Source organism: Falco rusticolus, chromosome 20, assembly GCF_015220075.1.
Source record: "Falco rusticolus isolate bFalRus1 chromosome 20, bFalRus1.pri, whole genome shotgun sequence".
Lineage (NCBI taxonomy): Eukaryota > Metazoa > Chordata > Aves > Falconiformes > Falconidae > Falco > Falco rusticolus.
Genome location: NC_051206.1, coordinates 5,677,563 through 5,693,731, shown reverse-complemented (window position 1 = coordinate 5,693,731; position 16,169 = coordinate 5,677,563). Strand labels below are relative to the sequence as shown.

The following is a 16,169-nucleotide window of genomic DNA, read 5'->3' as shown; positions in this document are numbered from 1 at the left end:
CGCCCAACGGCTTTATTAGCACCCGCGGTGCAGCCCTGGGTCCGGATCTGGGTCTGGTTCTGTGTCCGGGTCTGGCTCCGTGTCCGGGTCTGGCTCCGTGTCCGGGTCCGGCTCCGTGTCTGGGTCCGGGTCCGGCTCCGTGTCCAGGTCTGGGTCCGTGTCTGTGTCCGGGTCTGGCTCCGTGTCCGTGTCCATGTCCGGGTCTGGCTCCGTGTCCGGGTCTTGGCCGTTGCTGCCCTCCTCGACTGCAGGGCTGCACGGAGACCCAGAGGGTCGCCTCAGCCCCCCAGGTAATCACCTCATGTCCCCCCTCCAAGGGAACCGCCTCAGCCCTGGGGACCACCTCAGCCCTGGGGAATCGTCCCCCACCTTGAGGGCATCAGCTCAGCCCTTAGGAATTTCCTCCCCACCCCTGGAAGATCACCTCGGCCCTGGGGATCAGGTGATCTGCCCAAGGGAATCTCCCTGCCCTCCCCAGGGAATCACCGCAGCCCAGGGGATCCCCTCAACCTGGAGAATCTTCCAACCCTGCAGAAGTCGCCCCAGCCCGTGCCTCCCTGGTGATCATCTCCACCCTTCTGGGGAGCACCATGGCCCCATCCCACAGCCCGTCCCCCCCAGGGATCCTGCTCACCCCTCTGTGCCAGGGGGCTGCTGGCCCTGCCAGTGGAGGCCCAGGCAGATGGCCGTGGCGAGGACAAGCAGGAGGAGGCAGATGCCCAGCACCAGCGGGTTCTCCAGCAGCCACTGAGGGGAGAGGCCTGGCAGGAGGCAGCCCAGTGGGCAGTGGGCAGGGGGCACGGACCCCCCGCCCTCCCCACCCTGCCAGGGACCCCCACGCCTGTCCCCCCTCGGCTGGGGGTACTAACCACGGTCCACCACCTGGAGCCTGCTGTGAACGCTTCCCCCAAAGCGGGACCCCTTCTCTAGGCAGTCGGGGCGCTTCCAGCCGGCGTGGCAGTGGCAATGCCCCCTGTTGTTGCACACCTGAAAAGCCCGGGGGGGTGTTAAAAGACCGGCCATGGGTTCATGCAAGGGACCCTCCACCCAGACCGGTGTTGTGCCGCTGCCGCTGGCCAGGCGGGCGCCGCGGGGGCTGCACGCCCTTCGCCGCTCTGGCAATTCAGGGACCGTGTCAGGCACGAAACACACCGCGAGCACAGGCTCTGGTAGCCTTGAGACATCAAACGAGTCAAACGTCACCCTCCCGCAAAACCCACGCGCGTCTCCGCCTGACCAGCAGAGAAGAGGGCGGCTCGCCCCGGCCGTCAGCACCCAGGGCCAGGCGGGGGGCCGGGGAGCCAGGGACCCCTCCAAGCATCACACTGCAGTGCTCCCACTCCCTACAGCCACACAACACTTTCTAGCTCCACTGGCTCCAACTGCCCTCAATTCCATGTTCCTTCAATTTTGCTTTCGATTTCCCCCCCCTCCATAAACCAAACGACCAAATTCTCTATTTTAGTGAACAAAATTTGCCATATTTTGATATTGCTTTAGGACCCAGAGTTTTAAATGGTTTTACTCCCTGTGTTAGCCAACAGGGTCATGATTTTGTAGTCAGCCTGAAATGGGTCTTTGACCAATTCCCGTACAAGCCACAGCAAATCCTCATGCCAAAGCCACTCACCCTCGGCAGCAGCCCCCGTGCCCTCCAGTGACTTACGCCGTGGCCGTGGCACTGCACTGCGCTGTCACAGCCATATCCCAGGACTGAAAGCGGGTGACAAGTGTTGTTTATACACACCTAGGAAAAACCACAACAATTCCAGCTCCGCATTGCCTTACCATCGCAGCGCTCAGCCTTTCGGTCTTATGTTCCAAAAGAGAGTGAAAATACACTGCTTCTAAAAAAACAACAGTGCTTTTAAAAGCTACAGTTACTGTCTTGGGGTTGGGTTACGTCTACATACGCTTACACCATGCCAAACCTTTCACGTAATGTTTGCATATTTTACAGGGTTTGTAAATATCAAGTACACTTACGCTGCAAAGGAGCAAGTATTTCTAAAACCTTGTTAATATTTACAGTTTATATCTGGCATTTTAGATAATTATAAAATGTTTTCTCACCTTTCCAGAACCACACTTTGTACCTGGCGGAACCAGAAGAGGATCCAGCCTTGCTGATACCTTCAGATAATCCAAAGACACACATAAGTGCTCACGCACTTGGACGTAAAGAACAGCAGCATCATCTGATGGAAATGGCATGTTGTACGGGTACGTGCAGATTAACTTTCCACATCTGAGATCCCTGTAAAATCAATTTGCATAGGATGTATATCTCACACACACATATATATGTGTGCTACCTGATGAACTAGCAACATTAAACAGCGCAACACAAATCTGGGGCACTGCATGGTAAGAAAAAATAAGCAGGACTGGGAAGTTCAAGAGATGATCTGCACAAAAGGAGACATCACACTACCAACAAGGAGAATACACACTTAACTCTATATATTGCTCCACAAATCTTACTGTCAACTGGAGTCTGGACACTTCCCTTGACTGTAAAGTTCCAATTAAAATACACATTTTTAGCAGAGCAAGTGCCTTTTCCTAGAGCATACCTCCAAGCGCAGGGCTTATAGCCTTGTCTGGGCTGGAACCCACAGTGTCCGAATCTGTCCCGCTGACTATTGAGTTCCTCGTAACAAGCTATAGGAGCATTTTTTGAACCTACAAGTTTAGCAATAATATTTATTATAATTTAAAGGAACACAGAGGGAGATATTACAGTATCTATTAACTTCTGAATTTTTCATCCTGTTCACAGCAAAACACAGATGCTGTCCACTAATTAGAGAAAAGATACCTGTCTCTGAACTGCCAAACCCCCAGCAGTCCTGAACCCCAGAAGTTAGCAGGGGATTAGCAAATAGTAGGTTGGTTCACTGATTAAGTTTGCTCACAGATCACAATTTACTTTTTTTGTTGTTTTCATCGTTATCTCTGAAGAACTGGGAGCACAACACGCTACTGAAGTGTATATTAACTAGAGTCAAAACTGAGCTTGAAATGCTTTCCTACAGCTGTGTCCTTCCCTCCTGGGGTGCTCTGCTTCACAGCTCTGCCCCCCTTGGGGTACTGCACCCACCCTTCTCAGGCACCGCGGTCACTGCTGTCCCTCCTGCCTCCTGTACAAGGAGAAGCCAGGCCACAAGGCACAAATCTTGCACAGAGTGCTATGCCCCATCGCTCATGTCAGATATGTGCAAGTGCAGTCCCAAACCCCCCTCCTGCTTCAACAGGTGCTTGGAATTGGGTTTGGGCTCACAGGGGAAGTACCAGAAACAAGTTACCAACGAACCACAAACCCTCATTCCCACCAAAACCAAGCTAAAAAGGCATGATGAGACTGACCTGAGATCGGGGCATTAAAGAGCAAAGACACAAACTGAGCATCATTACTACTTGTGGCCACCTCCTGCACCCGGGCAGTCCCCGCAGCACCAGTGCAACCACAGCAGCCTCTGTTACCTCTCCCGTAGAGCTGCTGGCACTGCAGGTCCGGAGACTGGCAGCGTCCCTTGTAGCAGTAGCCGGTGCCATGCTCACAGTCATGCCCATCCTGCACGTACAGGTTGGGGGGGCAGGACGCAGAGGACCCATTGCAGAACTCGGCCAGGTCACACTGCGCATCGGCGGCAGGGCGGCATTGTGAGTTCTTCTGCTTGAACTGGCAGAGGAGGCAGAAAGGACTCTTCTCTCCATCCTTATGTGCCCATCGGTGGGGTCCCCCATCAGGCCCCTCCCGACGCTGTCCTGACTGCATCCCCAGTCCCTTGGGGCCACCTCTGAGGCAGTCGGGTCCCCACATGCATGTTCCACTCTCCAAAATAGTCTTCCCCCAGTAATATTCCTCCCAGAAGTTTCAGGGAGCTGAGCTGAAAGCCTTACCTTGGGAACCTCTCTGCACAGCAGGAGTTTGTCTCCATCTGACAGCATGGGAACATACTATTTCTCCAAAACCAAACAATGATCTTGTGATAATTGTGAAAATGTTCTTTACCTGACATTCATGACAACATAATCCAGAGGTACATTGCACTCCCGGCTTAAACCGACATGTTTTAGTACAGCATTTATCCTTCAAGCATGCCTGGGGACACAACACAAAACCACATTATTCTACTTTTTTGTTCCCCCAGAAGTTTTTACTGTAAGAGGTTCTGCTCTCCCATCATTTCCCCAAAAAGCTACACTTGGGCAATATCTATCAGAAGAAAGTGGGCAAAGCTGCTGTCAGATGAATGCCATCATAGAAAAATGATCTAAAAATACATCATCCTTCTTGGGCTGGTCTCTACCTCAGCTGTGCCCTTCGTCTCAAGGGTTCATTATTCTAAACGTACAAACAGTACAAATGTGCACACTTGGCCACAATTCCCTCAGCATGCACCTTCGCTGCCCCGCAGTCGCACTGCTCGCCAGGCTCCACAACGCCGTTGCCGCAGACGGCCGCTCTCCGGTACGACAGTCCAGTCAAGTGAGGTCCACTGAAAAGGCACGCACCTCCATCGTGCTTCAGGAAGGTTTCAAAGTCTCTGATGCTGCAGTTGCTAAAGGCTTTTGCCCCACTGAAGTGTCTAAAATAAATCAATTATCCACACTGGGGTTTGTTAACACATCTACTGCCATGCAGCCTCTCAAAATCTCTGCAATTCAAGAACTTGCTCAGTTGCTGGCACAAGGTGCAACGATCCCCTGTGTGCCTTTAGTTCACTTGTCAAACCCAACTTTACAATGCATTATTAATAGAAACTGAGAAGCCTTCAGAAATATCTTGCTTTGGGAGAGAAAATGTCTCTTTTTTTCAAATTAAGCACTGAATCACTAATGACTATTTTTTTCCTTCTTAAAAGAATAAAAGCAGATATTTCTGACTTGTATTTTCTGCAACAGAATGACATTTGTCAAGGACACCCTGCGACCACCCCCACCATGCAACTGTGGCACAGCGCATACTCGGCCAGGGTGCAGGAGACACACGGCTGCATGTGCCGCATGGCGCTGGCTGTGGCACTGACCTGGCAGCTGCCAGGGACCCCGCTCTCCCCCAGCACGTCCTGCCCACCCGCCTCTGCTGCCCCCGGGCGGGACGTGGACGCCACCAACTCACAGCGCCTCTGGGCTCATGAGGCAGACGTGCCCAGGGCAGTGGCACTCTCGGGGGTCGTCGTAGCCGATGCCCAGGCTGTGTCCCAGCAGCTGTGCCAGGAGGATGGAGAAGGACTCCAGTGTCACAGCCGCTTGGTACTAGAGGGATGAGAGAGCGGGGCTGCCGCGGCTCTGCTTTGCCTGCCGAGACCCTGGCAGGTCCCAGCTCCGGTTGTGTCCCACCCGCCTGTCCCTGCCGCCCATGGGCGAGCTCCAGCTTCACGGACACGTGTGCTGGTGGGGCCTGGGTGGCACCGTACCACGGCCACTGCGCCAGCAGCATCTCTCTGACACGCCTTTCCCAGAGCCGTCATGCCCACAAATGCTGCTCGGTCCCTGTACCTGGAACACACACAAAGTCACCAGCCATCCAGCCCGGGATGCCCCATGGCTGCAGGTAAGCGGGCGATCCCGGGTCTGTACAGCCTGAGTCCCCCTGGGTGCCCCCGGGTGCTCCGCTGCCCCCGTGCCCCCTGCCAGCCCCAGGGGAGCTGCTGGCAGGGTCTGCAGCTGCCAGGTGGGGACGGGGCTGCAGCCGAGCCCTGGCCGGGGCAGCAGCAGAGCCCCTCCTCAGCCACGGGCTGCTGCGACCAGCAGCACACTCGTGCGTGCTGCATCGCCACTGAAATGCCAGCTGGAAGGTATGTCTTGAAAGAAATAATTTCCTAATTCCTTAATATTATGAAATACATAAGAAATATGTTTCTTTTAAAAAACTGTTTTTCATGGGAACTTTATAGTTCAAACTGCATTGGCTTAACTGATTTCTACCCTGTAACCTTTACTGAATAAGGAAACCTTTGTCTTACACTAGTAGATAAGCTACATCATACAACTGCAGAGTGAGATACAACTGTTGCCACCGTGAAAATCGTTGTAGAAGGTCATCTGCTTCCCCTGCTGTCGATATTTTATTCTCCTCTGTCCACAGCTCCAGGGAGGACAGCACAACAGTAACATTAAGAGGATTAAACATCTGAAAGCATAACAGAGGAAACGCCTGCTCACATAGCTTCCTTTCTGAGCAGAACGGCAGCTCTAGACACCTCCTGCCAGGCCATGCCCAGCCATCACAGCTGCAGCATCATGAGCCAAGAACTGGAATTTTTTGCATAACCTCCTCCTAAAACCAAGAGCAGCTAGGATATAGGTGGCCATTACTAACATCTACCCCACCATCATTCTTACTACAAAACAAACAAGACTTTTAAACTTACATTGTTGACTAAATTGAAGACCTGGATTATCTTCTGTGTTGCAGTATTTGTGTCTGAACCCATGTAGTTGTACTGAAAAACAACCCAAGAGGACACAAGTGGACAAGGAATTTGCCAGGATGAAGCAGAACAATGCTGAAATGCTGAAATGATTGCCAACATCCAATCATGTAAATTCAACTATCAATTTTCATTCTTTCTTTCTAACAATGTCTGTAGTACATATAACTTTTCAAAAGGGAAAACAAATACAGATAAAAGCTGGGAAATGGCACCATTTCTACGCTCATAGAAGTCAGGCAAACACAAGGAGAAGATGAATGGTGTGGACTTACCAAAGCCTTGTCCAGAACTACGTACACTTTGAAGTATTTGGGAAGGAGTGCTGCAGCTGACAGTGGCTGAAAAGGAAAATGGTCTCCAAGGCTACTTATTTCTACATTCTATAGTCACCTTACTCCTGAGGTTTGCTAGACTACTCAAGGTTCCATTCAAAAGTAATGTTACAATGCTGTCTTTAAATTAGCATAAGATAAGGAACGCATGCCAACTTTGCCATTTCTGACTTTTTTCAAAGCCATTCTACCATGGTAACGCCTCTCATTAGGCACTAGATGAGTAACAGCCCATGCGACACCCCACCACAAGCACTGCCACTCCTGAACACCCTCCCCCATCAGTCTGTCCAGACAACACCAGCCAAAGCTTCTTGTGGGATTGGAGCCCTCCCCTCCTTGCATGACGGGGACATCAGCCCCACCGCGAGAGCAGACATCCACTCACTTCATTGTCTCCACGTGCTTTGTTCAACATCTCCTCTGCGGTCAGCCCACCTGGCCCTGTCTTGGGGTGGCTGCTGGAAAGGAGGGACCCTGCCATCTTCTCGCCACTCACGCGATACACAAAGTGCTCGAACGCAGGAGAATAACCCAGGGGCTCGATCCCGTAGCTGATGTTCTCAAACTGCAGCAAGCCCCTGCCAGGTGACGGCACCAGCCGTTTGCAGCCACACCGGGGAGGCTGCCCCAGTCCCGGTGCCTTTAGGCGAGGCTGCTGGGGCACCCCTGGGCTCCCCTGCAGCAAAGGCCCAGCAGCACCCATGGGCACTGATGGGCAGGGCAGCGTGGGGAGGTGGCGGTTCGTTACCTGAGCCCTGAGCAGGTGCTGAGGGTCACTGCTGAGGTGGGGAAGCCATCAATGTACCCCTGGTAGTGGCAGCCTCCCTATGGCACAACAGAGGACAAGGCGCCCCTTCCGTGGCTGCGAGGGCAATTCCCTCACCCGCCACCAAACAGCTGAATGCACATACTGGGCAGAAGCTCTACGCTGCAACACTTATGGAACAAAAACCCCAAAGCAATCCAAGGTTACCTTGACATGGGTTGAATCAGAGCGCAAAGACCCCTTCTCATTGTATGTGTAAATCCTGAAATCACCAGGTAAAAAGACACTACAAAAGAAAGGTGTAAAGTGAAGGACTTAAATCTCTTTTACACAGTTTCTCAAGCCTATTCCAGGTCCTGCAGCCTGTGCTGTTGCACTGGCAGATCCAGAACCCGCTGGCATCAGGGCTCACAGGCACAAACATCCCTCAAACCCCCCTCCAGCCTTCTGCCACCCCTCGGCACACACGCACGCATCTCTCCTGTGGGCTTTGGGATATGCCTGCAGCAGGGCATGGTGCTGGAAAGAGCCAGAGGGAGCAGCAGCAGCACAAATGCCTGCAGGCAGGGATCACCGCACAGCCTGGCACTGTCCTGTGGGGGGGCAGAGCCCCCAGCCCAGCAGCTGCCAGGGAACAGGATGGCAGGCGTCAAACAAGGCAAGACTGGGGCCAACTTACTGCTGCTGCAGGTGAATGGTGTATGGTCTGCCCTCTATCCTGAGGATGTAGGACACCATGTCCTTGCGCATACGGAAGAGCAGAGAAAGGGAGAATTAGGAACACTGACTCCGGAAAAGCATGCTCCGAGGGCAACTACAAACGCTGAGGCCAGCGCACGAGCTCAGTGCCTCAAGGAGCCGGCACAGCCTTTGCTGCGCTGGCAGCAGTGGTATGGTGCCTCCGTTACAGCTGCTAACACATCTGCCCCCTCCGCGCAGCTGAAGCCCGTGCCCCTCCGCCCCGCCCCCCCCCCCCCAAGACCCCTGCCTCAACGTGCCTGCTGAGGCCCCGCAGCGCCCGTCTCCTTCCACAGCAGCCGCCGCAGGGCTGTGACCTGGGCCAGCGCCTGCCAGCCCGGGGAGAGACCCCCGCGGGGTGCCGAGCCGGGCCCCAGCCCAGCCGGGCGGCGGGGGGCGCCCAGCCCAGCCCCCCGCAGCAACAGCAGCAACAGCAGCACCCAGCGCGTCGCCATCTGCCCCGGCAACGGCCCCGCCCACCGGCAACGGCCCCGCCCACCGGCAACGGCCCCGCCCACCGGCAACGGCCCCGCCCGCCGGCAACGGCCCCGCCCGCCCCGGAAAGCAGAGGCAGAGGAGAGCGCCTTGTACAAAACCGGCATCTTTATTGCTCGTTTGTTTCTTACAAAGGGGGTCGGTAACAGCCCTTTGGTCAGGCCCCGAGAGCATGGCAGCGACCGACGAGCAGAGGTTTCACCGCGTGTGGGGACGGACATCGCCCCCCGCTTTCTCCAGAGCGACTCGGGGGACAGGGATATGCGTACACTTTAAAAAAGAAAGTCAGTAGTCATCTGCAATATTCAACACATGTAAAATCTGAGCTATTTCCTTTCCATAGGATCGCTTCTAAAAACCGCACGTTCACTGCCCTACACCACCACCCTGCAAATACTGCTAACGTGCATGCCGGAAGTATAAAAACTTTATCTATTAAAAGGCACCATTTTCAGCATAGTTTTAGTTCACACATACAGCTTCAAATACAATTCCGTACGTCTCTCAGAGGTGATTCCTGCTGCCTGGATTCCCTCGTCCCCATGGTCCGGAGCAGACCCACCAGAGAGGCTCCTGCACCACCTGCCTCATTGTGCCGCAAAGCCCATTGCTACAGCCAGCCCAAACTGAGTAAACACAACAAACGTCAGGAAGCGATTATCTTGGAACAAACAGAAGACCCCCACAAATACATCTGGTGATACTCTAGGAGACATTTTACGTATTTTAATAGTGTTATAAATCTTAGTCTAAGTTTATGGGAAACCACAGGAGTTCAAGTATTTTATTACTGCAAATGCAAACACTATATATATATATATATTTATATATGTATATACAGAGGAAAAAAATTTTTTTTGGCAATATTATGGGGGATTTTACAGATAGAGTTTGTGCTCTGTGGCTAGCACAAAGTGAAAAAGCCAAGCACTCTTTTCAGTACTTATTTCACTTTTAGCAAGTTGGTGCAACAGATTTCTATTTGTGACCACCAGCGTCCAGTTTCTACCCGCAGCCAGACAGCATCACACTAACGGAGCTCCCCTCCTCGGCCAGCACACCACACACTGCCGTTCAGAAGCAGGTTTCAGATATTGTTGTCAGTGGTGTAGAAACAGATGGCAGTCCCACCTAATGCAAGTTAGCCTGTTTAAGCATCCTGACTGACACTAAAAAGGTTTGAGGATTGGGTGAAAGGGCTGCATTAGTCAACAAATTCCTGTTTAAAGTGCTCAAAGAAGCTCAGGTGACTTAGGCAGACACGTTTTTCACATCTCAGTTTTCTGCAGTGACTGCTACTGAGTCTTTAGACCCAAATTAAAACATAAGAGCACCCTGTTTTTTAAAACCAAAGTATGGCTGCGTCTTTTCGTACCTTTGCTTTCATTGCCTATTCCTGGTATTAGTGGAAATTAGTGCAGGATTCACATTTAGCAACTCACAATTACTAATTTAAAATCATTAAACTTGGTGCTTGTATAGCACAGCTTAGTGTCAGTCAGCATGAAAGTAAGAATTTAAGTGCATTATTACACATCAATAAACATATATACATGCATAAACATGTTTACAATATATTTATCTTCCTCTGAAGTAGTACACTGATACCTTATTTCACTTGTGCCATTAATGTGTAAATGGGTAACGTTTTCCAGTCCATGCGAAATTATTTCAAATTAATTGGCTGGATTTCCTTGTTTTGAAAACAGTATGGGTTGCTTCCATTCTTCACTGTACGTTTAAGAAAGACGACAACAAATCAGACAATTTTGTTATTAGGGCTCATCGCAGAAATGGGGAAACTAAAAGCAACTCCCAAGTGCTGTACTTTAAAGATTATTTAGCTGCAGGCTGCTCCACTTCCAGCTGGACAGCCTGCTGCAGTTTACAAAGCCACAATACTCAGACAGATCTAAGAATGGGTTAGATGTTTTCAGTTCCTGTAGCTTTGGTAGAGGTATTTAGTTTAAAGTTTTACATTCCTTGTTTCAATATCTCATTTGCCTTATCACAGGCTGCAGAAGGAAGGCTTTCCGGGATTACCTTGGGCCACTCAATGCAAGAAAGGTAACTGCAATTTCAGCTCTGTCTCAGTGAACGGGTCAGGTCACGTGAAGGCCCCGAAGAAGCCAAAAGCTACTTGGGAGGCAAAGGTGCCGGTCGAGAAGGAAAATACTGTCCCTGAGGTAATTTCTGCTGTGGTGGAGGAGGTCCCTGAGGTACACATTTCTGTTGCGGAGGTGGCGGCCTACAAGAGGACATCGAAGCCGTTGTCAGCCCAGGTGATGACATCCAGAACGTACATCCCTCTCCCCCTTGCCTGGCACCAGCACCCCAGTGACTCCCCCCGGCCAGCTATGCCACTTTGTGCCATCTCAGCTTCCACACTGAAGACTCATTTCAAACATGCCATGGTCAGACTCTGTTTTCCATTGCCTGGAACCCTCAGGGAACCCCAGTTCGTTAACACACCACTTTTCCCCAGACAAAGACCCCCACAAGTTTCCCACCAACGCAAGCTATTGTAAAGCTCTCCCTCTCAGTACCTTGCACTTTCCGGATGCGCAGTTTACGGCATAGGCATCATATCTTAGAAATACAATTTAAAAGCAAAACAAAAAAAGGAAAACTTTCTGTTCAAAGTTGATGAGAAATGATCCTGTACTTGAAAATAATGTTCATGAATCAGCAAAATGACAGATTTTTGAGTAATTTCTTTTTAACCTGCTTATTTCGAGAGGCATGTTATTCGCCTCTATGCAGGGCTAATATGGCTCTGCAAAAGCATTCCAAAACTTCTTAATCAAAATGTAGTCATGACAGTGTATAAAATGAATGCTACGGGCAATAGCATTTTAGTTCCACAGTGTGAAGGAGAAACTTTTTTCAACAAAAGGTCAGTCCTGCTTGCACATAATACGTGATGAAATACCCTAATGCCTACAGAGATGAAGGCAATGACCATAAATATACCTCAGTGCAACTGCCAATAGTTATTTGCAATAACTCAACTGACCTTGTTGGCAGCTTCTGCGCCTGTGGTGGCCGGTATTGCGGAGATGGGTAGTAAGACTGGTGGTAAGCCTGCTGAGAATGCTGGTTACCTGGGTAAGATGGAACAGGAAAGGTATTCGGTTCCATATCCTGCGAAGAAAACGTTAACAAGAACGTTCACAAATTTGCATATAGGGAACGGAAATATTTGTTTCGTTAGTTAACTGACATTTAAGACCACTTGCAAACAAACTGGAAATGTCCGAGTTGCCCTTTCCTTCTGAGAAACTCAGCAGAAAGAAACAGCAGCAGTCTGGAAAGTACTATTATTTCGGAAAAAACAGAAAGGCTGATCACAAGTGTTTGATTTGCTCGGCAAGTGTGCTTTGGCTAGTTAGGGCACTCAGACAGGTAACTGGTCTGAAAAGGAGTGGGGCTAGGGAGCTGGCAAGGATTGCTTCCCTCCTCAGGTGGGGCAGGGGGTTCCAGTGTATGATAAAGGGGGTAGCAGAGCAGGTAAACTGCTTGTCAAGCCAAGCACAACTCATAAAAAGCTTAAACAGCAGGAAACTGAGGAGTTCGCACACACCCACCTCGGGAAATAGTTATTCTCTTTGCCTTAGCAAAGAGAAAACTCAGTTTGCAGAAATAGAAGAATAAAGTCACTCTGAAGCTTTTATTAGGGCAAAAGCCTGCCTTTATCTGTTGCTTTAGAGTAACAGACGACAAATAAAGTGATGAAAAGCAGATCATTCCTACCATGGGTGCACCTCTTGGAGCATAAGGCATGCCATGTGAAAAGCCTCTGTGGTGGTAGTCTCTTGGTTCGGTTTCTGTCCTAGGAGGTGGTGACTGAAGGGACCTGAAATGCAGTTGATAAGGACCGTGTGAGCACATAACCTTGACAGAATGGCTATGCAGGCTACAAATCCAAGCACTTTGAACCTGCTAGATGCCTTTGTACTAGCTTAGCCCATATTAAATGTCAGGAATATAATATTTGCCACAAATCTAATAAACAACATAACCATTTCTCTGTTTTGGACTCTGACAGCTTCATTTTGCCACTTTATACCAAAGATGGGTCCTAAAAATATAAAACCAATCACCAATGCATGATGACAAACACAGTAAGAAGAAAGTTCTCTGCTCCCTCAATTTAAGGTGAATTTACCTCTTCTGTCATTGCCTAGGAAAAGCTACATGTGTCATTTGATGCAGGGGCCTTCGCCTGACATCTTAGGACTGGAGCATGCCTCCCTACTTTGGCATTGGCTTGCATAAATAAATGCCTATGGACTACTTCCAAAGGGCAGAGGAGAAGGTACTAAGGAAAATGTACTTACGAATGGCAGCGTGACATTAATCTTCGACAGCACCGCTTCAGCCTGTCTCTTTTTGCAAATGCCACAGCAGCAGCTATAAGGAGTGGGAGGACCAGGAAAAAAAATACCAGCAGCCCATTTCTCAATGAGGTGTCTTTGATGGGAACAAAACAATGGAGAAGGAAAAAAAAAAGTATTATATGGCATTACCACCACCTGACTCACTGTAGTGGTGCATATTTTGTAGGACTGGTTCTACAACTATTTTCCATTTTCCATAGAAGAAAAAACTGAAGAATCTAGTAAGACTGAAAGATATATACCCAAAGATACTCTTTTCTGATTATCTTTTCATAGGATTGTCTGGTCAAAGAACTGTAGGTGCTGTGACACCCTGGGCTGTAAGGCTATAACAGCATATTGAATATCTAGATGTAATTTTTTTTCCACTACATTACTGTGAACATCTTATGAGCTCAACTGAATGAGAGGAAAACAGAGCTTCTGGATGCTGCGGGCATTTCGAGCGAGCGGGAGTCAGATACGAATACTCACGGAGTTCAAGATCTGATCCGTTTATTGTACAAACCAGGTAAACTTTTATAAGGCATTCTATAAACGTGCGATAATGTGATTGGCTATCTTACAAGCGTATAATAATATGATTGGTTAACAATTGTTTACTGGGAAGATTTCTGTTTCTGCTTGTTCTGGCACGTAGGTTCCTTTCTGCGGTCTCCTAGTTCTTCTTATTGCGTCCTGTCGGCCTTGGTTTTGTGCAAACATCTGCAATTTGCTCCTTTTTCTTCATCCCACTGTTCTGGCCGTGACCTCGTCTTATTTCTTCAGTATTTTTCCACTTGCTTCAGAGTTCAGTATAATCATTCAATACAGCAAGAGCCCCAACATCTGTACTTCCCCATTTCTTTGTCACATACCTCTCTTCTATGCCCTTAGTTCTTTGGGGCAGGGACTACCTTTGTATTTACTACCAAATGAAGCATGCTGTCTGCACTCAAATAATAAATATTAATAAAACAGTGACTGGTCAACACACCTTGCTCTAGCTCGCCTGGGCCAAGTGTTAGTCCTGACTGTGCCGAGAGGGAAATGCATCTACCCGCAGATACCAGAACAGGGCAGCTACTCATCCCTGCCACCACTGCTAGAAGCAGCATGGCCTTAAGGACATAAAAATTCACATCTATGGATTTGAACCCACATCCTCAGCCAAATTCCGTGGCTTATTTCGATCTAAGAATGGAAGTTGTCAAGGCGGCGCAGCAACTTGTGCCCAGTTGCCTTACAACTACTTACCATTGTAAGGATGTCCGCCGTCCAGACTTCCTCCATAGCCTTTAGTGTCACAGAAAGGAGGGGCCCAGCCTGCTTCACAGTGACAGTTCCTGTTGTTATTGCACACCTGTATTTAAACAACACAAACACCACCATAAGGTTTACTTAGTAACTTAAGTTCCCATATATTTAAAAGCAGCATGTGGTAGCCATGACCATCTATTCCGCCCCTTCTGCGTCACTCAGCCTGAAGAACTTTAACCAGTAACTCTCACATCAATTCTAAATAGTCCTTGGCCAGGCATCTCAAGATTTCACATGACTAAGCAAGCAGCACAGCATTGTTCAGGATGAGCTTCCAAAGATTAGCTATCCCATCCGCTTAAAGACTGTGGCTTTTTTTTTATTATTATTATTATTTTTTGAGCAGGGGAGTTTCAAATTACATTAGTAATACTGGAACTGGGAATTCTTCTTGCCTGGCAAAAAAATATCATCTTAAGAGCTTTCATCAAAGATTATTTTTGATAATGTTATAGGCTCTCTTGTCCAGAGACATTTTTATAGAGTTTTACAGTTAAATAAAGAAAAATTAAGTTACTATCCACCACTTTAAAACTTGCTCAACTTACATAACCTTGGTCCAATTTTTGCTGAATGTTAGAGGCACTTTTCTCATTAACAGTACCAAAAAGCAGCTTTTTATAGCAAAACCCATTCTCAAGAACCCCTCAGAATTTTTTCAATCACTGCATCTAGCATCATGATTACTTTATTCCACATTAGTTACAGCCTTAAACAGAGAAGGGCAGAAGACTTCCTAAGTACAAAAAAAGACTAGTATATAGACACTGTTGATTAAGCACAATTACAGCATACCTAGCTCAATCTGGGACCTTCCAAAAAAACCGAGTCTGTTTATATATTTGCATGGCCACTGGCTCTAAGAATCCAGTGCTCTCGTAACAAAGATGTCTGCAGACCTCACTTAGAAATACAGCCCGTTATAGCAGAACTCATAGACGTAGCCTTCATTTTAAGTGGACTATCAGCAGGAGTGGAGGCTCTCACTCTGCTTACCCCATGTCCGTGACACTGCCTCTCCACATCACAGTCATAGTTCAGAACAGAAGCGCTCACACACTGGAAGTGCCTGCAGACCTAGAGGAACAGAGATGTGCACAAAGGAAGCAAGATGGCATTCCTCTGACCTACCCCTCCTTCCCCATCCCGCGTTCCCCCAGCTGCCAGCTCCATGGCACACGGCTCCGCAGCCACTCTGCGCTCACTGACCGCAAAGCGAGTCTCATACTCTTATGCCATAAACCCCAACACTACAGAAACACGTCTGTTCTACAAAAGGCTTCTCAGTATGGGGTCTGAACTGTCACTGGAAGTCTTTTGTCTCTAGCCTGCATGTAAAGGAATAGCAATTAAATTGTGCACAATAAGGATAAGTGGAATGCACATTCCTCTGCCGGGGCTAAGCTTCTAGGCTTTCTTGTTTAGTTGGATTTTAATTGAAAGTTGTCTTAAAGGCATTTGTGTGTGCCTGGCTCTTCCTGCTCATTGAGAGAGCAAAGATTCTGGCTCTCAGCAAACTTAATTTCTTGTGCTTCATCTGTAAATGAAAGGCTTGTTGCATTTTTTTATGCACACGCAGTGCAGTACTAGGCCGTGTGGGGAACCAATGGACTCGCTCAGTTTGGCATTAACTACAGACATCAAAAAATTAATGGCCATAAATATTCATGAAACAGTGTGGCTGAAAATT

At 49.0% G+C, this 16,169-nt stretch overlaps 2 protein-coding genes across 2 annotated transcripts in view; both read right to left on the bottom strand.

The window, feature by feature from the left end:
* On the bottom strand, window positions 1–8,472 carry LOC119140428 (disintegrin and metalloproteinase domain-containing protein 32-like). Its single transcript, XM_037371779.1, has 18 exons — window positions 8,227–8,472; window positions 7,755–7,833; window positions 7,530–7,606; window positions 7,167–7,359; window positions 6,719–6,784; window positions 6,384–6,455; window positions 5,976–6,142; window positions 5,427–5,508; window positions 5,129–5,265; window positions 4,409–4,595; window positions 4,019–4,108; window positions 3,487–3,685; window positions 2,577–2,685; window positions 2,074–2,257; window positions 1,667–1,747; window positions 870–987; window positions 635–761; window positions 1–253 (listed from the first exon to the last, which is right to left on the bottom strand). The coding sequence occupies exons 1-18, from the start codon at window positions 8,295–8,297 to the stop codon at window positions 16–18; spliced, it is 2,277 nt and encodes a 758-aa protein (XP_037227676.1). The 5' UTR covers window positions 8,298–8,472; the 3' UTR covers window positions 1–15.
* A 398-nt stretch (window positions 8,473–8,870) lies between these two features.
* The window catches only part of LOC119140477 (disintegrin and metalloproteinase domain-containing protein 9-like), a 30,009-nt gene continuing 22,710 nt past the window's right edge, over window positions 8,871–16,169 (bottom strand). Inside the window, 6 exon segments of the mRNA XM_037371859.1 lie at window positions 8,871–11,028; window positions 11,797–11,924; window positions 12,534–12,636; window positions 13,121–13,253; window positions 14,417–14,522; window positions 15,476–15,556. Coding sequence (XP_037227756.1) covers window positions 10,917–11,028; window positions 11,797–11,924; window positions 12,534–12,636; window positions 13,121–13,253; window positions 14,417–14,522; window positions 15,476–15,556 — 663 coding nt within the window. The 3' untranslated portion in view covers window positions 8,871–10,916.

What these genes read in the sequence shown, in the direction of transcription:
- LOC119140428 (XM_037371779.1), bottom strand. Translation starts at nt 8,297, where the DNA reads ATGCGCAAGGACATGGTGTCCTACATCCTCAGGATAGAGGGCAGACCA. An exon ending in CAAAGTGTGGTTCTGGAAAG is followed by an intron (nt 1,748 to 2,073) that starts GTGAGAAAACAT and finishes GGTTTTTCCTAG; the next exon opens with GTGTGTATAAACAACACTTG. An exon ending in TGCAGTGCCACGGCCACGGC is followed by an intron (nt 988 to 1,666) that starts GTAAGTCACTGG and finishes CGGGCTTTTCAG; the next exon opens with GTGTGCAACAACAGGGGGCA.